Raw genomic sequence first — 22823 nt, forward strand, 5'->3', positions numbered from 1 at the left:
ATGCCATCCTCAAAGGCACAAGTCACCGGTTGCTCTTGCTGCCCGGGAAGGCAAGGAGCTTTTGTGGAGCTGCTCTGACACCCTCTGGCCATCTACGGTATTGCCCCTCAGCACATTCAAAGTTCTTTTGCTTCTCGAACCTGGAAGTAAGGCCACCACCACATGAAAAACAGCAAAAAAAATCCCTTACGCTGTGCAGTGGTGCCTGGACAAACGTTTAATACACACCTATAAAGGGGACACGATACTAGTTAGACAAATGAAAACAAAAGTATGCCTCAGTTTCCACCCCATTGATTTGTTGGCTGTTTAACTGCGGAGGCTTGCTCTGGACACACCTTGGACTCTTCACACAAACCCTCATCCAACTTCCACTGCTCCAAATGTGCACCTGGTCTGCCCTCCTTACTCTCTTCACTGTCCCAGAACGATCAGGATTAGGCCTGCAAGGGAGGACCTACCCCATTTCCAGCCCCTTTCTCCAGGTAATGCTGCACCTTTGGAAGGCAAAGACGCAAGCAACTAACGCATCAGCTGGCTGAGACCTTGGCTTTGTAGATAAATAGTTGTAAGGATTAGAAAGTGCACAGAATTGCCAGTTAGCAGTTCTAAGGCGAGGGAAATTTGGGGAGCTACCAGCCAAACTGCTGGCAGCTGCCATACCCAAATGATTTCACACACAAGCTGCTTGAAGATGACACAGGCAGAAGGCTCAGAGGACAGCGTGACCCGGCTGTCGGAACAGCAGAGTAGGAGACCAGAACTCGTACCCCTGCTACCAGCATGCTGTCTGATACTGAAACAGATTTGCAGAATCTCAACGTTGGCGAGACCGAAGAGCGAACAAAAGGTTCTTGAAATCCCCCTCCTCCTCTTGCTGCCAGGTTCTCTCCCAGCTCCACTCCTGGAACGGGCTTCTGGTGCACTGAAATGAGGGACACGGGTAATGCCTACCTTACAGGTACAATGGGGACCGGTGGCAAGTTTCCAGTGCCACCACTCCCCCATACCCAAACAGTGCCAACAAGATACTCGGCCTGCTCTTTCACCCCAACACAGGACTCTGGATTCTGGAAAGGCTGGGACACATATATGGAGGACGCTGCACAACCAAAACACAGCTGCAACTTGTGTCACTCCACACCCAAAAGCTCAGCAGACCAGCACTCACTTGAGGTGCAACAGACCTTCATTCACATCCCTCCTTCGCCTGGTTTGAAGCCTGCCTGCATACAGTAACGTCAGTACCGGTTAAAAACTTACACATCAGTTCAGCCCCATTTGTGTGAGTACAGACAGCGCACAAGCATTGGCATTGATTTTCACAGCATCTCAGAATTGAGAATTGATTCAGAAATGAAAAACAAGCCCAGCTCTACAAATTATTAAGACACTAATTTACTGTCAGTTAAAACCCTGCAAAGACTGGAAGCCTCCAACTGCTGCCTTCTACCTCTAGCTCTCCAAAGGCAGAACATGTTTCTTCTAGCTTTGTCAATGACACAATCCCCTACGCGTCCAGACAACGCTGCAAACCCAATGCAGTCCCCAATCAGCGGGTAAACCAACAGATAGGACTGAAATATAGGGAGTCAAGAAATCGATAACAATAAATGCTTTGTGGAACATGTAACCTTTGAGGTTGGATTCCTCCTCCGCTAGAAACCTGCGTTCTACAGACAGCATTTCATCCTTCACCACCACCCTTAGCTACCTAAGGGCTCTCTCAACAAACACCACAGGACAGGTATTTGGTAAAGGAGATGTGTATTTATTCACTTTACAAAGAGGGTGGTATTTAGTTGCAACAGCTCCATTTATAGACAAAGATATTATTGTACATTATAGTGGTGAACGGCTCAAACCTTTACCTTGTTTTGCTCTTAAAAATGTGTTTGCACCACTTCAGCTTCCATTAGCTGAGCAAATAGCTCTCCTTGTTCTGCCACTGAAAGATTAAAAATCCATAATAAAGGTATAGCTGTGTGCTATGTATTCACAGGCATTCACCTTCTCATCTCCTTGTGTTACTCCCCTCTCCCCACCCAATTCAACACAGCCTATCCTCTGGGTTAGCATTAAACTTATACACAGCCTCCAGTCAAACAAAATTAGGAGCCAGTGATAATTCTAATGTCCTTCTGAAGCACAAGAAAAGTCACTGATTTATACATATAAAAGTCTCAAGTTCAAATTTGTTAAAAAAAAGAAAAGCCACTTTTAAGTCAGGTTGGCATTTATATATTGCCAAGGCATGGCTAAACCAATGGAGGATGGGGAGGAAGAAAAGAATTTCTGTAGAGAATTTAAATATTACAAAAATATCTTTTTTTTTCTTTTTTTCTGTTTCTTTGTTTTGTAAAAATGCAGCAGGGTGCCCACTTGCTATTGCCAACTGAAGCATGGAAAGAAGGTATAGACCAGTTGTCTTTGATCCTTGAATATTGGAAACAAATTCAATGTAAAGCTGAACCAATTTTAACCACACAAACAGCAGTGGCAGATTTATTTCACTTGAGATACAAATGCATGTCCACATGACAGGCATACTCTGACCATGAAGTGGAAGAAATGTTTCTACAAGTAAGCGCAGGGAAATAGGGCAAGAGAAGGCTGCCATGGTTAAACATTCTGGATTCAGAAATGCAGTGCCCTCTATGTGCCTCTGCACACAGGCTGTGCATGAGTCTGCACTCCCTCTATGCAAATATGGCATCGTTCAGCAAGATGATCCAGAGTTAGAGAGTTTGGTGGCCAACTTCTTTAAACTGTTAAAATTATTCTTTCGTAATGTTATTCTTCTTCACTTTCATTTTCTGGTTCCAAATCAGAATCACCATTGATTTCCTTTTCGACAGTCATGTCCTGTTCATCAGATTGCTCCTCTTTTTCCTCATCTTCATCCCAGTTTTCCTGGGGAAAAAATAAATGGGAGTGTTTGAACCTTTGACAGTCACACAATTTCTGTTACAAGCAAATGGGAGAAGACCTGATTCAGCTCCACTTACATCAGAGTCTTTATCTGCAATCATCTCATCATCTGAGCCTTCCTCCTCCGAGGATTCTGCAAAGAGAATACGATCCCTCAGTCTGGAGAAGAGACTTTAAAATGTTGTGCAGACAAAGCCCAACCCCACAAGCCGCTAAGTCTCCAAACTCTGCTCTTTCAATTCCAAAACTAATTCTACCTGAAGATTACGTTGATCAACAGGAATTAGGAACAGGTCACTTCTGTTACGATTATACAGGATGAAGTTGCAGTAGAAAAAAAGGGCAAAATGGAAGTGTACGTGCACATACACTGATGTCCACCACCTTGACGTCCTGCTGACTCAAACATAAAAGTGCCTTGACTGTATCTCCCTTAGCAGAAGGGCAGCTAACACTAGAAATTTGAGGTTGCCAGTTAAGTTGAGCAACATTCTGAGCTTCCAATTAATTGATTCTTAATTTGTGAAGCAAAGATGGGAGGGAATGAAGGGAAATCAAAAGAGGGAGGGAAGAAGAAAAGGAAGAAGGGAGGGGAAGAAGGAGGAACGGAGGGAGGAAGAAATACAAGACACACGCATCATTAACCACTGACTTTCCTGCCATGGACTTCCCACAGAAACTCGACTTGCAGATTGGACACTAACAGATAAGCAGAGGAGCATGGTCAACAGCCATCAAGTATCGGCTGTCAGGTGAATTCAGGAGCTGAGCTGCACCTCGCATACGACACTTACCATCCTCATATACCAGCTTTGCAGTCTGATTAACCTCAGTTACATCCTGAACTGCTTCTGAAGCTGCAACCTGAATGGAATTCACAGATTAGCCTTAAATGCAAACATATATTCCACCATTAAAAGTCAGCAAAACTTGTAACAAGGTAAATGAAGTCTACGTCAAGTTTAGGAACAAACGTGTAACACTTTCAGTGAGCACAGACTGACTAGAGTCAGCTAAGTGTACTGCTTTGAGCGTTATCAGTCTAGCTGTACAGCAGCTGCATTAAGTTCCTGATAGCAGGTCCCATCAGATGTCATCATGACGGAAGGCTCAGTCTGCAAACAATACTTCTTCTACACAACCTATGTTATTTAGTTGGAACTCACCTGGGTGACAAGAATGAACAGTCTTCCATGCAGCCGGGAAAGCTTTTGCAAAGTTTTTACTCTGCTCTCCATTAACTGGTATAGCATTCCCAGCTGAGGAATAAGGTCTGGCAACTTGGGAGAAAAGAGGGATGAAGAAAAATGAAGCTGTTAAGCAACACATCACAAATGTCTTCTTTTTAAATTTTTAAACTATCTCTACACATTTGGGGCAAGCGATCCTTGCTCACATGAGTTGAGACAGAAGGGGAAGCTGAGGTTTCCTTCACAGAAGCCACCTGCTACCAGATGAATTAACATTGAGCCATGTTTAAAACATCATCTACTTTCAAACCATGGCAATTCTTGTATTAACTTTTCCTTTCCACAGTCACTGCTGTAAGCAGGTGTCGAAGCACTGTTTGGAAAGCTGTGTAAATGGGAATTGAATATACACCCGTGTACAAATGCAGCCTCAGCAACACATGCAAGTTCTGAAGCACAGCAATCCCATCATAAATGGCAGGAAGGACTAACAGTGCCAAACACAGCAAGAGTGCTTTATCCATCACTTGTAAGGCAAGGCTGGACTTCAGTCCACAACCTACTACATTACTTACTACCCTGCCTAATTTGGCACACCTCTGCCCTGTAAATCGAGCCATGCCCAAGACAGTCTCAAGAGGAGCATAACAAGAGCAAGGCAAATTTAGTTCTATCAGATTTAGTGACACGGGCTAGATTACACTTTGCCAGTAGTTTTGTCCCCTAACTCTCACAGGGATGACATAACTTATCGTGCTTTGGCTTTGCGATGACTATAATTACATCATGAATGACTAAGACAAGCAATTTATAACCAATGTGCAGCAATTCAGCACAAGTGGCAGCACTATAGCCCTCTGTACCTTGCTTTGGGCACTGCCGTATGTGGACAGCAGGAGGCAGATTCCGGAAGAAAGGACATACACATATTTAAAACATTTCAACCTAGTTTTAGTTACGTGCATTAGCATTAATGCAAGATACTTACTGTGGAAAGGTAGGATGCATGTAGAGTAAAAATAGACTTCACCCATCGGACCATTAGTGAGGCACTGGAAAAGAAAAATAAATTATATCAAAGAGATACTGGCTGAGAAACATGCACTTCACATGCTAAATGCTGAGGAGCCCTATAGAAAGTGCTCCTCTTTCATTGTATGAAAAGTCAAATGCAGATGGAAATACAACAGTTTGGCTACCCAGATGACATACCTATGCAAGTTATTTGTTAGGAAAAGAACAGACATTTAAGTGAGGGATTAAAACTAGACATACTCAGGGGTCTCTGTTTCTGATGTCTTTCATGGGAGGTTGCAATGAATAAAAGACCAAAGCGTGCTACTTCTTGCCCCACTTACAATGAGGGAATTTTTGTTTTTAAAAAACAAAACAACAAACAACATAAGTAAGGACAGCTAGTCTCAGCAAAGCTATCCTTAGAGCAATATGGCAAGATGGGGGCGGGGAGCAGCAAGACCTGGGCTTGTTAGTCATTAAACACAACACCAGGAGATGTCTAAATATATTTGATAACTAAACCGACCAAGTTATACATCTGATAGTTACCCCATTTTACATATTGATGGGGTCCACAGTGTCAAAATTCCGGACTTCAGATACTTTCTCAGGGTTGTATGCATATTTCAGGTATCCTTTTCCCTTTTTACTGTCACTTCAGCAATCCTGGAAAAGCCCTGCCTTATGAAAAGTTCCTCTTTGCACCCACAGACAGGTGAGAATTTTTACCTCAAGATGCTGCAGTTTAATTACAGTCACTGTGGAAATCGATCACATAAGTGGAGGGAGGGAGCATAACACACACACTAGAAAAGTTTCAGGGGAATTAAACTGTAGTTGAGTTGTCTCTTACCTGTATGGGTTGCCCTGCAATCTCTTTGTAAGCTAAAAGGACAAAAACAGTCAGCAATAAGCAACAAACACATAGTAGGATTCAAAACACAACATTACATCCCTGTGACAGCCCCAACACTGGGGCAGAAAGATCTCCAGGCATTTGAATTTTGCTCGGATGAACCACTGCCAGGCTCCAGAATATTACATTGCTTGGCTCTACCCTCCCACACGCAGGCAGAAGCTGAATTTCATTATTATGTTAAAACTGGAACTCTTAACATGCAATTTATCCAGAGAAACTTAAGGCTGGCAGGAATAAATAGAAGGAAATCCTGTGGTTTATATGTCTCTGTGCCTCTGCTTAGCAGAGCCGCTGTTACAAGGTAGACGAGGTGGGGAAACAAGTGACCCTAATATCAGGTGAAGGCTATTTCCAGAACTAACCTCAAGCTCTGGAGAGGACAGTTACATGAAGATCTGTCCATCCACTGAGATGACATAGTCAAAGGCTTGCACTTAGGTTCTCTGACAAAGGTCCTAGAGAAGAAGCGCTGCACCTCATAAACAGAAGTCTAAGGAGGTGTCACAGCATGTGCTTAAAAGAAGTCTAAACATCCAAAACCAGGTCACCTGCATAATTCAGTTAAGATTTGTACCACAAGTATAAACTAAGTCTTACTTGTGGCCAGCACATGAAATTACAACAGAAATCTTACCATTAGCCTATGCTATAGAATGGCATTCACGTAACAAGACCAGCTGACTGACGTTCAGTTTAAACAGAGTAATGTCTAGATAAGGCTAATCATTAGAATATTCCTGTCGAAATACAGACTTTAGTTAATATCACTGAAAAAGCAGTTGAGAAGCCAAATCTCTTTTAAAATTATTCCTAAGTCATGTCACAAAGCTTAACTATAGCAACTGGGCTTCTGAGCTATCCTCCAAGGAGGAAAGAAATTGCCCCTCCATTTCCAAGCGCTACCTAAACTCACCGCTCTAAGTGCATATTCTATTTTTTCTCTTTCTCACGCGAGTATCTCGCGTATTTATGCTCATATAATGTGCTCTGGCCAGCGCTGCTATTTGCATGTTTCAAGTTATCATCCATTGTAACAGTTTAAAAGAAGATGCAATGGTAGTTTTTGGCCATGCACTAAACAAGGTTTAGCTTAACCCCTTCCTTTTCTTTTTCCCACATAATCATTTAAGATAATATTACATGAGCGAATGCTCTTCCTAGATTTGACAGGGGCACTTTGTCCTTTGGTTAAGCTTCAGCCAGAGAAGGTAAGAGCATATCAGAGAGAAATTAAGAACCGACTTCATTGGTAAAAATAAAGAGACACATCCTGGATTTTCCCCAATAAGAACATAAACTGAGTGTGGTTTGTATGGCAGCACAAGAAACGCAGTCTCTCCTACCTCGTGCAGCAGTGGAATGACAGCATGTACAGGCATTCTGGCTACTGTGTTCTTTATTACTTTCTCCTTTCTTGTGTTGAGCACTCTCTGTTAAAATGGGAAAACATAATCAGAGAATCATTCCGTTTCAACATGTGTACGAGCAATGAGTCATAAGTTCCTGGCTTTAAAGCTCTTCTTCTACTCCACTGCCTTTGTATGCTGAGGTGACGATAACCAGTGAAAGAAGATTCACTATGGAAAGTAGTTCCACTCTGCAAGTCAGCTACAATTAACAAGACACGACACCTGATTAACGCATCTAAAACAATCTCGCCCACCCACCCCATGTTAGAAACAACGCACGTTAAAACTTCCCTTGCTATTTTCCGTGCTTGACTCCTGTAAGTAAATGCCTTTCACCAGTATCTCTGACAAGTAATTTCTATTCAGCACCAGATTCTCAAAAAGTTCTTTTCCCGGCCCCAGAACTACCATTTCCACCGAGCCCAAGGGCAACAGCAAGCTTTTCGAGTGAAACCGTTGTCATCAATGCATTTCTCAAACAGTATCTGCTTGACAACCATACACGCAGGAGATGCAGCACAGGTCACGCTCCAGCTCAAGCTAAAGGCAGGATGGATGCATCAGTAACGGGGCTTGTAAAACATCCCAACGGTGGCGTAACATCTTCACCATAAACAGAAGCGCCTCAGAGGCCACGGCCTGACTCAGAAACCAAGGGAGAGGACAACAAAAACCCCTCCCTGGTGACACCGCTGCCCTGAGCAGCAAATCAGCACAAAGCCGCTGAAAGAAACAACGGCTTCTTGACTGCTCAGCTGCCCCAGCTTTCAGGAAGGCTCCCCACGAGTGTCCGAGAACAGGTTAAACAGCACGCGATGATCACTTAACACTTACATTTAAGATTTCTGCATCATTGCTTTCCAAGCCCTGAACCAAAAGTACTGCGAAGCTATCTGTTTGCGGAAGGCCACCTGGAGTTTTTACTTTGCTCACATCAATATCCAATGCTCCTAAGCGCTCTTCAATGCTTTCCTGCAGATGGTAAACAAGGGCAGTGCTGTTTCAGTGCAGTTTTTCAGAAACATCAGCTGAAAGCTAAGTGCCTAACCTACAGCATTCCCTCTGATTCTGCTGGAAAATAACACAAATTTTGCATATTTTTTTTTAAGTACTGACAGAGAATAACCTGAGAATAGAGAAAAGAAGATGAAGTTTTGATTGAGAAGCAGCAATATACCTCAGCACAGAGAGACAGACAAAGTGTGTGACAAAGTTCTGCAGGAACATGGCAAAACTATGGGCAAGGCACACTAGGCTTGAATGAGGGAAATGTCTGGAGCAGAGGGAAGTCTCTTTCATACAAAAAGATGGTATCATTAACCTTGCTTCCATGCCAAAGAAAGCAAGTTCATGTTCACCTAAAGAAGTTGTAACAATGATATATAATTCTAGTTTCTCCATTATTGCTGTGTTTAAAAGAGGAAGCACTTTACCTCTGTCTCTCCCGGCTTCCTCTTGTTTTTCTTTTTCTCCTTTCCTGAGGATGGAGTTTTGACAGCTGTACTATGTCCTGGAATGCCAGGCACTAGAACTTTTGTGTCGGAGTTCACAACAGGTGTCTTTACCTAGCAGACAGCAATAACCACATTTGCATGAATTGCTAGTATCTTGAGCTTTCTTCCAATTTAAAATACTGATTTTATTCCGAGACTCTCACATATATGGTAAAAACCACCCTGGCACAACCCATTTTCTTGGCATATATATTAGGAAAACTCTACATTTTTAAGAGCAATTAATAAACTCAAGCAACAGTCAGCTAGTTTTTGTAGTTAACTGAAGCAACAATCTCTTTGGAATCACCTGTGAATCATTTCTCTTACAAGCTTGTTCCATAACACTCATTGAACTAAGTGTTTGTATCCAACAAGTATTTAGATGTTTGCTAGCAATAGATACCATGTGTACTAATAGTCAGGCCCATAAACCGCAGGCAGATTAATTCAGCTTCTACTGGAAAGTAGTAATTGATCACAAACAGCAGCACAAAGTAACAGTAAAAGGTAGTTACCATTCACTTCAATCCCACCAATTTTCTTCTAGGGATTGCTCAGACACAGAACTCAGTAGCCTGATTTAGACTGATCACAATGACAAACAGGGCAACCTTAGGCTACACCAAAGAAGCTATGGTACCCATCTTCAATGAACACACACAGGAGATCAAATTTTGAAGGCAATGTATTTAATAATCAGGTGCTTCCCTGATCCACAAAGGATGTAAGGGAGTATGCCACTTCCAGAATATCTACAATGCTACCTGCTACTTCCAGAATACTTCTTTAACTGCTGCGCTTCTGTGCAGGCCTTTTTTTGAATTACTTGCCCAAACTTCTGTAGTTGTGGAAGCCCTGCTGGGTGCCACTGAAGTGATACAAATATAATCTACTACAGTGAGCAAAGCAACTTCCATATGCTGTGTGCAAAAGTAAAAAAATTTTATTTTGTAGCTCAAGAATTTTACTGTAGAATGGTATTAAAATACTACCCCCTTTGCTCACCACACTCATCACTGACCTTCTCCCCACGAGGCATGCTCAGACAGCCAAGAGAAATGTGTCTTCACTAGAATTCAGCAAAAAGCGAAACCAAGATAGGTATCATCACTGCATGCCAGGGACTTCCTACACCTCTCACTGCATCTCAGCTCTGCTGTCCATCAGCTCCAGGACTGAGGAATCAGCACAAAACTCTGCCTGGTTGATGGAGCGCCAGATCCAGTAGGTAACTTGAGGGTTAGAAAAACAGCTCTGTCTGCTCACTCCACTGATACTGCAAGCGTTTCAAATCTTCAAGGCCTTGAATATGCACACTGATTAAGAACTTCACAATCTGTCTCTAAACCCCCCAGGGGATCCTGCATGAAAGAAAATGGTGGCAAGTGGCCTCAGTGGCCAGTGTTGCCATTTAAGTGTCAGGCTCACATTCCCAGGTGCCATAACCCTGTCAGTAGGAACACATGAAAGCCACCTTGAGAAAGAGCCAAAAGGACATGCCCTTTAAGGCTCCGTTACATTTTAGTTAAGACTCTAAAACAAAGGCATCCCAATTTCCCCCCAAACCATCAGGGTCAAAGAGGCTGTACAAACTGACAGACTCTAGGGGAAGGACAGAAAACAAACCATCAGCCAGTCCTGTCTATCAAGCAGACCTGCTGAGAACAGGACTTGCTATGAGCTACAGGAGGGTAACTGTGTGCAAGAGCATGCCAGAACACACAACAGCCATGAAGCACACTTTACCCACATCTGCCTGAATGCTATGGACATCTGTAGCTACCACTGCAGTTCTGTGCAGGTTCATCTAGAAATCCAACCTCGTTTTAAGAGACAGAGTGAATTCTACCATTTCCAAAATAAAACAAGAGGAGCAACAAAAATCACATTTCATGCAAAGCTCACCTTTGTTAGAGCAACATCTGTTTTAAGTGACAACACCTTCTGGATGTCCCTTATCAAACATATGTGGGATTCAGTGGTGTTCAAAGTCTAGAAGGACAGGAACAAAATACATTTGAGATTCACCCGTGATTCATACGGAAAGATGAAAACAAATTCCAGAGGTATAAAGTAGAATGAACATTTTTTCACTCTAGAACAGCAGCTGCTTTGCACATCTGCCTTTTGTTACAAGATCTCTATGCTCTCCAAAGAAGCTCACACAGGCAAACTGAAAGAGTATTAAAAATAGTTTCAGTGGTCTAACTCACTAACAGATGAAATGGCAAGAAACAGCCAGCAATAATGTCAAGTTGTATTTTAACTGGAAGAATGGAAGAATAAAAATCACTTTTCAAAACAGCTCAGGGGCAACAGTCTTACGTCCCAGAAAAGGGGGAAGGAATAAGCTTTGTCTTGCTATACAATTTCAAAAAAGTTTAAAAAAAAAAAAAAAAAAACCCTCTAACTGAGAGCAGTATGCAGTCCAAATTATAAAATCCAAAACCTCTCCAGTAAGTTTTACATACCACTTTCTCTATGATGGGCTGTAAGGTGTTCCCATACACAAGCAGCAGAGACTGTTTGTCTGTACAAAACGCAGCTGCCAGAATAGGGACTGGTTTTGGTGTGGAGTCCCCATCATTTCCAGGCGTTGCTATCTGGATAGTACAGTTTGATGTTAAGGGTTTTTTGCAATAACTGGAAAAAAAAAGGAATGAAAAAATTCCAAGAGGTTTAGCTTAAACACTTCTATATCTTGCATATCTAAGCACCTTTCATTAGAAGATCCTCAGCAAACTCAGCCAGTTGACACCTTTTACAGATGGCTAAGATGAGGTACAGACACAAAATCTTGGCTAAAGCAACACAATACCAAAGTGCAGCATAGCCTCCAACAAGTAAGTCTAGTAACCCAAGACAAAGAATCAGCTGGAACCTGGTTTGTGAACACATAAAAGAGCTTAAAGGCAGCAGCATGACAAGACTGAACTTTGCCTTACAGTAGTCCCAGACCTTTCCCAAAGACACCCTAAAGATGAATACTAACTTACCCATTTAAGATATGTTCAAATAAATGCAACTGCCCATCTCTGCACACAACTGCTAACTTCACCGGCTGAAAGAAGGACAGTAAAAGATTTTAATTAGATTGAAGGACAAACCTCTCATAAGTACAGGGCATCAAGAGACAGCTGCATGGCTACAACTTGACTTTATTCTGTAACTAAACACATTAAAGATATAAGGAATATCAAAGACTAACATCTCAGGAACATTTAGTAGAACTATGAGGACTCAAAAAGATAACTCATAGCTGCACTGTATCACTACTGATATATCCAAATTTGGACAGTTTGCACAGTAGCAGACATCTGTCACCATAAGTGGCAAAGTTCCAAGAATATGGTACCCAACATTTCTAGAGGTACAGGTCTACAATGGCACTGACATTGTAACTATGCTTAGAGGAAGCAAACTGAGATGAGTACTCTGAGTAATTAAATGACAGGTGTACATTACAGAATACTCTTATCTTCAATACATGCAGTAAGAGGGTACAACTGGAAACATCAGAAAATACAGCATGAAATACTGCTTTTAGAAAAGGAATCTACAGGCAGAAGAAGAAAAACGTTTAAAATAATTACTGAAAGTTTGTGAACATGTTTCACATGCAAACAATTTTCGTAAGACAGCTACTTTGAAAGACTTGTACATGCTGAAACTGAGTCAGGGAATACACACTGCTACTATAACTCATTAAAGGCTAGTTAATTCAAAATGCAGTTACACTGCCAAAGCCACTTTAGATCAGAAAAATCAGGATCATACCCGAACTGGATTTTTAGAAAGAATTTTTTTGTGGTTTTTGCTGCCAAGTTCTAAGCACCATTTTGATTATTAACTGTTTCAAATAGGAAACAACTGACATTTCTGCCATCACAAGCAAAATTTCTGAAGAAAACACTGTATTTGCACTTAGTAGCTTTGAAAAATTAGTATTTCAAATCACCAGCTTTACAAGTGCACCTGTAATGAATATCCTTACACCCATAATTGGCGTTCAGATCTCATCTCTGCATAACAGAACCCAAATACAAACCAAGCTTCTTTCTTTACACGCTTAAAAAGAAACTGATGTGACAACTGAAAATTGTTGAACATATCTGGTTACTCCTACCTCTTCTTTGACTTCTGATACAGTCAGGTCTATAAAAGTTGGTTCATCTGTTACTGTGAAAGACATGACAGCATTCTTTTCTTTCCTATCTGACCTGATCTGCCTGGAAGACACAAACAGTACGCATTATTTACCATAGCACAAACAGCACCCTCTGCACCTGAAAAGCATTTTAAAGCCTATAAATCACCAGCAACTGTGGTAGTATCTGGCCCGCCCAAAAATCCTCATGCTGTAATTTCAGCTTTTAGCTTAGAAAGTGTTCTAAATTCCAAGTGCAAAGTAACTCAAGCAAGTAACTGAGCAAGAAAACAGCATAAACCTTAAAGTACAAAGAAGTCTATTACACAGTGTATTCTTGGCATACAGTAGCGATTCAAACGGCAACTGGAAGCATGCTCAGACACAGCCAAGGTAATTCACGTCTTCATTCAACAATCAGTGAACTGAAACCACCATTTAAGAGATCATCACTGCATTCTCCAGAGTGCCCCTTCTGATTAACCTTCTGTTTAATCACAGAATTCAAAACATACTTGTTGAGTCTATCTTCAATATTGACCACAAGCAAAGTTACAAATTATGAAAAACTTACATACCACACACTCAGTAATCGGTCATGTATAGCTCCAGACAAGAAATAAAGCCCTGTAATTCCATCAAAGGGCTTATTTTCATTCATAGGTTTCACTGTGGTAAACATTAATGATGACACTGACGTAGCATGGCCTGTGAAATGCTAAGAGAAAAAAAAGAATACTTCAATGATTGCCATAAGCAGTCACATGGCAAAAATGAAAGTATTACTTAACAAAGAACGTTAGGAAAGATTCAAGTATTACTAGGTCAACAAGGACATTTCAGTGGTTTTTTTACCAGTAATCAGCTTTCTTGCATTTCTGTATTTCAAGGAAACTTTTTCTGACCCTCCAGATATTTATCAGAATTTTAAAAGTTAAATGGGGAGTCAAAGGCAAATTCACTGTGACTAAGTCCATGCAAAAGAAATCACATCCACCTGTACTGCTGTCATTACTGTCAAAAAACACTTTTTTTTTTTTCCCCACACACACAATTTTACACTGCAACTTTTACAACGAAACTAGATTCGATAGTTTCACTCTCAACTCTAAGATGAACGCACAGGTCTGCTGATACACTAAGGCTGTTCAACCCCACCACACCCCCAAAAAAATCAGTTCTTCAACCTAGTTTTGTAAATTGTGGTTTTGGTCATCAGAGGATGCAGACGTACATGGTAGCCACCATGTGCCAGCAAGTCCACAGCAACAGCACATTTGTACACAACTACCTGACAGCAAGTTCCAAGAGATTCAGCTGCATCTGATCTGCTAGCAGGCAAGAGAACATGGCTGCATTCATGGAACAGCTAAAACATGATAATTTGCTCATGCCTGAGCCCTGCTCAGGGAACAAGGGGTTTGTTCCTATGCCTTCCAACTGTTTCAACAGCAAAACTGATAATGCCACCAGCTACATGAAGTTTAGCAAAGAGACCTGAAGGGTTCAAGGAGGGGCTCATGTTAACGCAGGGAGCTCGCACACAAACCCATGCCAGCAGTAACTAATGCTGTGGTGAACTGAGTTCTCCTGCTAGAAAGGTATCAGAAAGGGAACGAGTGAAAAAGAACAGCATCCATCTTTCTGCTACAGGATTGAGAAAGAGTGCTGGTAGCATGCTCAGACACAGCCAAGGAATTTAACGTCCTCATTCAACTCTCGGCAAGTTGAAACCACAGTAGAGGGCATCATCACAGCAACATCTCCCAGCAATCCCAAAAATGCCAACTGTCTCCTGACATCCAGTGAAATTTTCAGATGTCCTATCAGGAAACACCAGATACGCAATGTCACCAACCAAAAAGCATTATTTTTTTTGCATCTAGCTTAACCAAGTTACTTACTCTGTAGACTTCTTTGGTCTCCAGGTCCCACAGTTTTATAGTTCTACCAGCTGACAGCAGCATTTTCCCATCTGGACTGATGCATAGAGTGGTGACACTGCTATTGTCGCCTTTCCACTTGCTAGAATTTGGATGGAGGATTTTTGTACCAAGGGAGAAAGATGGAGAAATAGAAAAACCAATATTCATTAGCATAATCTCAAAATGCACATCAACCATGCTGGCAAAAATTATTTAAAAAAATAATTTAAATAGTCAAAGATGAGGCCAAAGCCATTCTGTTTCTGCTCATCTCCTTCAAATTAGTTTACACAAAAATACAGCAACTCAAAAATACATAGGTATAATAATACTGAACTTTAAAATTAATACTGAACAACTGTTGACTTTTTTTTTTGCCTATTCTGTTCTGAATTCCTCTCTCAAAGTTCTCTACTACTCAAAAAGGAGTAAGAGGAGCCATACCATTTCAAGACTTCTCTTTGCACCATAATCCAAAAAGCTTACACCAACCCTTCTCAACACTAAAATTCAGTTTCAAGGCCCATTCAGTTCCTGGCCTCCAGTTCCTCCTCCCAACTGGCACTGACAATAATGAAGTTTGCCTTAAAGGTCTATGGTTCAAAGCACTATTTAATAAAAAAACCTGAAACCAAGCATGCTGTCATGAGAAGCTTCCATCTGCTTTGAGGGAGCCTGAGTACTACAAGTTTCTTGCAGGACAAAATTGCAAGGAAAGCATTAACACAAACCACTTACAGTTAGGAAGTGCCCTGCAACCCATCACATCCTGACTGTAAAACAGCCGCTCTGGAAATACTTCCAAATAACTTTCACATGCCCAAGCAGCGCCTGTCTTACAAAACAGAGCTCATTTATTGTCACTTTTAACTAGATTTCATAGAAGCTGAAAGTTTTACTGCCTACAAATTTGACAAACAACATTACACGTGAAGAAGAGCATGAAAAATTTTGTATTCTCTTCCAAAGAAAAGGTCAGGACTAAGAATTTCAAACCATTTAAAACAGTAAAGCCAAGAAAGTATTTTTAAATGTACTAAAAAGACTAGTCAAGACTAGACTGCAGAATATAAAACACAGCAAAAATACGTTATATTTTACTTTGGATACTCGTTATATAATTTTACAGGAATGAGTTTTAAACAAGGTATTATGAAACAAGAAGCTACATAAGGAGATGTACAGAATGCCTCCGAGTATTCAGAGTATGAGACATGAAAAAGCTACAACCAGAGAAACAAGAAGTCATCCAGTTTTAGATTACCTCTCTCCAGCACCTGGTCCTGCCTCTTCAGAAAGTCTCTTCCCCAACAGCTTTTCCCTCAGCCAGAGGTTTCAACGTGTGCTGCACAGACCTCCTGAAGTGGTTCTATGAACTACTTCTACAGTAATTAAGAAAGTCAAGCCTAAAGCCACGTGGTTTCTCTTCCCTATCTAGCAGTCCATACCTCTATAGGAAAATGTCTAGAAGGCTGCAAATCAAAAGAAGTTGAACATCACTTCTCTACCCCAGGAGCAACCACTCTGACTTCTCTGAGAGATATGTAAGGATTGATTTCCACATCCTGTCAAGTGTTAAAGAATGCAGGTAATCTCACATCTACATTGGGCATTTCATTTACCTTAGGTATGACTTCTAATATCACCAGAGAAAAGCTTCAGGTAAAAAGCATGGTATCATATTGCTGGTGTACTTTTAGTCTATACACTCCAGGAATGATTTTTTGTTGCCATCTTTAAAATTATAGAATACAATGCCTCTAATTACCTTTTATAACCACAGCCCCCCAAAAAGATGCGATATAGGACAGCAACAGAAGAAAACACCCAAGATGAAGCATGACAGGAAAAATTCTCACATTTCCTGAGAAAGCAACATGACTGGGACCCCTATCAAGTACTTGGGACATGAACACATGCTATGGGATACAAACAGGGTGAATTAGATGTCCATGGACAGCTTCAGATCTTTGATCGCACCTGGGATCACAGAAAAACAGTGAGATAGCTAGCAAGACAGGAGTGCTGCAATAAACGGACCTTTAGGAAGGCACTTCAGCAAGGACATACCAAGATGGCAAAAAGGAGAGGTTTTTCCACAGAGAAGGGTAGCATGAATGCATGGGGCTTTCCTCCGAAACAGGCAAAGGGCCAGTGGAGAATTTATAGGTAAGTATGAGAAAGGTGTTGTGGTGGGCATCTGCTACAGATTGTCCGATTAAAAAAGAAATAGATAAATCTTCATAATCCCATGCCCTGGTTCTAAGGGGCTTTAACCACCCCAGCAACTGCTGGAAGGGCAGCACAGAAGGGCACAAACAGTCCCAGAGATTGCTGGCAAGTGCTGAAGACCTTTTCCTGATGCAAGTGATTTACAACCACACTATGAAAGGTGCTTTACTGGATCAGCTACCCAAAGACAAAGAAAAAAAAGAAGAAAAAAAGGAAGAACTCGTCAGGGATGTGATAGCTGATAACAACCTCCAGCTACAGCAACCACAAGACAGTGGAATTTAAGACCCTAAGGAAAATGAACAATATAAAAGAGCAGAACAACAACCCTGGACTTCGAAAGAGCAGACTGCAACTTATTCAGAGAACTCTGGCAGGATCTCACTGGAGGCTGCCCTAAAGGGCAAAGGGGCCCAGGAAAACTGGTTGCTCTTCTAGGATAACCTTCTCAAAGCAAAAGAATGGGCCATTCCAAACAGCAGAACATCACCGGCTATTGCAGAAGTGGGTAACTCCTGACTCAACTCAAAAACACAAAAAAGAAGCATAGAGAAGGTGAACTAAGAGATAGGTTACATAAAGGAATATAGAAATTGTCCCGGCATGCAAGGACAGAATTAGCCAAAGCTTAGCTGGTGTTCAAACCAGCAGGGAATATGAAGGCCAACAAAAGGACATCTACACACAGTGCATCAGCAGCAGTAAGATGATGACTGAGGAAAGCATGGGCCTGCTGCTGAACGGTGTAGGAACCCATTCAGTACACAGAAAAGGACAAAGCACTGAAGAGCAAAGTCTCTCAGGCCTCCCATGTTCCTGAACCTAGTACCAGAATCAGAGGGAGCAAAGCACGCCCCATAGTAAAGGGAGATCAAATTAGGGATCAGAACAGCAAATCCAACACATGCAACTCCTTAAGACTGAAAGGGATGCATCCAGAACTGCTAGAGCCAGTGTTATTACAAGACCTCACTACGATTTTGAGTGGCCACATAGCTCAGGAGAAATTTCTGATGACTTGGGCAGGGGGAAAGACAGACAAAATATATCCACAGGAAGGAGAACCCAGGAAACAACAGGGAAAGTTATACAACAAATCCACCTGGAAGCCATTTCCATGCACACAATGGTCATAAAAGTGACTGGGAACATCCAGCATAGATTTACAGATGGCAAATCATGCCTAACCAACCTGATTGCCTTCTTAATGAGACAACTGTCTTAGTGGATGAGAGGAGAGCCACGTATGCCATTTAATTTGACTTTAGCAACACTTCTGACAATGTCTCACATAGCGTCCTTGAAGCCAAATGGGAGAGAATAGACTGAATGGATAGACTCTAAAGAGGGCTAAGATCTGGCTGGTTCATGCAGTTCAATTGTGATCACTGCTATGAAGTCTAGCTGGTGGTGAACTACTGGTGTCACTCCCAAAGGACATCCCAATACTGTTTAATATCCTCAGTAATTGCCCAGGTATTCGTTAATGATCTCAAAACAGGACATAACGCACACATAAATTCACATGCAATACCAGATTAGGGAGAGCAGTTGATATCCTGGAAGGAAGGGCTGCTACTCGGGAGTATCTCAGCAAGCTTGAGAAACAGGCTGTTAGAGAATCTCAAAGCTCAAAGGAAAATGTAAAGTCCTGCATGTGGGATGGAAAAATCCCAGTACAGGCTGGGGACAAATGGCTAGAAAGCAGCTTTGCAGAAGAGAAGCTTGCAGTCCTCATAGTCAAGTTAACATGAGAAATCAAGAAATCCTTGTGGCAATGAGGTCAACTGCATACTGATTTGCATTAGCTAGAGTGTAGTCAGCAGGTCAAGGAAAGTGATTCCTCTCCTCTGTGCAACAATTTTGAAACTGTATCTGAGCACTATGTCCAGTTTAGGACAGTACAAGAAAGTCATCGACATAGCGGAGTAAATCCAGCAGAGGGCCACAAAGGGAGCTTAGGGACTACAGCACATAATATAAGAGGAAAAGGTGAGGGAACTGGGTGTGTTCAGTCCTAAGAAGAGTAGGCTAGAGGGAGATTTTGCAGCCATCTTCTGCTACTTTACGTCAGGGTCTCAACTTAATACAACCTAAGGATGAATCTCTTTTCTAGAGAAATCAAAAAGGCTAGAGGCTATTGACAATGGGCTGTCTGCAGAGCCCACACCAACTTTAACAAAACCGATAGAGCTGCAGTAAGAATAACACAACAGTGGGAAACATTATGAAAAAGAAACAACAGCATTAAGAGAAGGGTCAAGGTGCCATCACACAGTAGGCTTTTACTGAAGATAACCAGGATCGTTAATAGAAATCTTGGTTTCTTCTTTAAAGTTTGAAAACAGTTTGACTTGTTACAAAGCAAGTAAATGCCTACACCAGACATTTTGTTACTCTGCACTAAGCTCTATTTTGCCCAACAGTACTTTAAACAGGGCAATCTGCTCAGACAGCCAAGTGGAATTGTCCCCACCGAACATCAGTAGAGAGCGAAACCCAGTGAGTTATCATCACAGCAAGGCCCTTTGAGCAAAGCCAGTGCATGTAACTGATTTACTTGGGATGAGGTGTTCCTGTATCTGCTCCCCCATATTTCCAAGGATATGTTTTAGAATTTAGATTTTGCAGCGTCGCAAAAAGCCCATGTTCCCCTAAAAGTTAGCATGGAGGGACCCAAATCCCTCCCAGTGCAGTTACTCATTTCATGTAGTCTTCCCAACACACAGAGGAAGAAACCCAACTATGAGAATTACTCTTTTATCGTTAATAAAACCACTTCCAATCTCAGAAAAATAATTGCCAACAGTCAGTTTTGTACAGTGGGCATGAAGCCTGGATAGCAGAGCGCAGCATTTCCAAAAGGACCTCACTAAAACCTGTGAGGAAGGAAATACACAAAAGCAAGTGCAAACAAATTTGACCGAAAACAGGCATTACTTACCACTTTACTTTGCAGGTCTGTGTGTTCCATTCCACAATGTGTTTGTCCTCTGAACAGCTATACAAGCAGCAGTTGTCTTGATGCCATCTCACACAGTTTACTCTATTGTCATGACCACCATCCTACAACAGATAAAAGAGGGTCAACTCATTAATAAATGAAGAAGTCTTGACTACTGAGTCTTCCCCACATCAACAATGTGAAGAAGCTGTTCTTTCAAGAGCCAAATTCAAATAATTCGCAACTTGAAGTATGATTTTAAAGACCAATATACATATACAGTTATGTAAGTTAAAGATATTTCATATTTTGACACGTACACATAAGTATTGGAATCAATTCTCCCTCTAGCACTTCAGAGTTAACAAAAAAATTCTCCTGCCCACTACTTTTATACACCCAGCCAAACAAGCCTGTCTAACAGTATGAAATTTGCGCAAAGGAAAGGCTAGCACAGATGTCTTGCTGACAGTCATCTAAATGCCTGCTTGCTTAAGTGCATTCAGAGATGAGTAGCCTTCCCTTTGTACTCAGCATTCAAGAGCAAGCTATCGTCAGATCAGAAGACCCTACAAAGCAGTATCATTCACCTCTCAACAACCAAAATCTCTGCACTTTAGATATACCCTTTAATCATTTATGAAAATATTTCCTGGAGTTCATAAAATTTCACTATTTGAATCAGAACCAGCCAGCCCAAACTACTCCCAAAAGCGTCACTGCAAATCAGCTTTGAGCAAAACAAAGTACTTCACAGCAGGACATTCTGTACAATAAGAAGAGCTAAAGGTGACTGCTCTTATTCTAGCAGGAATAATCTTTTAATTCAACCTATCTCTAAAAAACAAAGTACTCACGAAGTAACATCTGCTATCCTGCTCATATAGAAGAGCAGCCAGTGTTTTCAAACCAACTGAATCCATGAATTTTAACCTGTAACTCCTTTACTTTGTTCATAGTTTTCAGGCACAAATAGAGCTTTTCCATAAAACAAGAGCTGGTATTCGTTAGCTAGTGCCACTTGCATGTATCATGATTTTAAGAAGTCATTGCTAAAAATGCTTATTTTTAATAATGCTAATAATTGCTAAATTCATATACATTTATCACCCTACATACAACTAACAGTTTAGAAGCAAAAGCATGGCCAAGTCTCTCAAAATATTGCACAGAGTCATTCATACAGATTTATTTTTGCTTGTTACGTAGCCCAAGACTAAAACCAAGGTACTTGGGAGTAACAGGGAAGCTCTCAATGAGAAAGGCAAAACAAAAATCAGCATCTCATTTGAGAAAGATCATGCAAAAGCTTCCACACGGGATGTAAGCCTACAGAAGAGTCCAGTAACACAACACCTCCCTAAGAGTTGATGAGTACTTCAATCCTACCCTCCTCTCCCACAACACTGTACAGGAACTGAGGGTATGATACTCCCATGGAGGACTTAACTCTCCAGTTCGGCATTTCACCATTACTGTTATTTTTAATGCAAAATAACAAATCCATGCACAATGCTAAGATATTGCATTAACTTCAAAATCACATTTTCTCAGTGTGTTCAGTGTGTATGTATGCCAACAATAGAAAAAGCACCACTTGAAAATTCCCAAGCACCTGAATTACTGCACCTCTACCCATATACACAGCTATTAAGAAAAAGATCTGAACACTTAGTTTATTCCATTTTTGAGCAGCAGAAAGAACAGCATAAAGTGACAAAAACCGTCAGTATTTGGTGGCATGTGATGAAGACTGTATTACTTACTAGCTTGCTCTGTAGTTCTCCTTTTACTGTGCTGTACAACAAAATGCTACCAACTGCTGTACCAATAGCCAAGATATCTAATGGCTTGTCCGCTTCTGCAACTTCTGACTTCCGTTTTTTCCTCTGGGGGCCATCCTGGAAAATCAAAAAAGAGAAAATGTGAAATAAATTAGTCTGACCAGCTAATCTCAGTGTTAAAGCAGAGGGGATAAAAACTTGTTGAGACCCAGTCAGCCAGCACAAACCCTGAAGACACAAAATGAAGACACTGAAGCACACAACAATTTAGAGACTCAGGTATACGAAGTTGCTACGAGTCACTTGGAAACATTTGGGAGGCCATTTTGCTAGCCTAACGACCACATACATGAGGGAAAAGGACGTATGTAAGTTATTCACAGAGTTTGTGTCCCAAAAGCAGAGGTAAAGATTAACACAATCAGAATACTTCATCCACAAAATGGAAATGCTTGATCAAGAATTATCTGTTTATTTTTTCTCAAAAGCTATTTAGAAAAGTATTGCAAATATTAAGTATTTATAACACCTCTTAAATAGGAAGTGCCACCTGACTCTGCAAAGGGAAGCAACCAGGACTCAAAGCTAAGTGCTCTGCCCAAGTCCTGTTGTCAGTACCAGGGGTCTTCCTACAATCAGGCAATTCGTAAGTCTTCACTCCCCTGCTTTGCATGTGCTATCAACCACTTCAAGGAGGGATTTCACTTCATCTCTCAACGAAAACGGGGTGAATGCAGCATATCACAGGGAAGGGGAGAAGGACTAAAGCAGGCTCTTGAGCATGTGAAACTAAAATAAAGTGGGCGGAAGCTGCCACTATATTTATTCT

The 22823-nt window shown here is 41.3% G+C and overlaps 1 protein-coding gene across 1 annotated transcript; it reads right to left on the bottom strand.

Annotated features, from left to right (window-relative positions):
• Nucleotides 1-1881: 1881 nt before the first annotated feature.
• Nucleotides 1882-22111, bottom strand: WDR43 (WD repeat domain 43; the record flags this gene model as incomplete). Its single annotated transcript, XM_010288481.1, has 17 exons — nt 1882-2913; nt 3009-3064; nt 3726-3795; nt 4098-4211; nt 5110-5173; nt 5992-6023; nt 7401-7487; nt 8301-8438; nt 8900-9031; nt 10868-10954; nt 11434-11605; nt 11959-12023; nt 13089-13191; nt 13688-13827; nt 15014-15134; nt 20211-20332; nt 21977-22111. Coding segments are annotated over 17 exons (1758 nt in total), but the record flags the coding sequence as incomplete, so codon positions are not given.
• Between the last annotated feature and the right edge of the window lie 712 nt (nt 22112-22823).

Source organism: Phaethon lepturus, unplaced genomic scaffold (genome assembly GCF_000687285.1).
Source record: "Phaethon lepturus isolate BGI_N335 unplaced genomic scaffold, ASM68728v1 scaffold3686, whole genome shotgun sequence".
Taxonomy (NCBI): Eukaryota; Metazoa; Chordata; class Aves; order Phaethontiformes; family Phaethontidae; genus Phaethon; species Phaethon lepturus.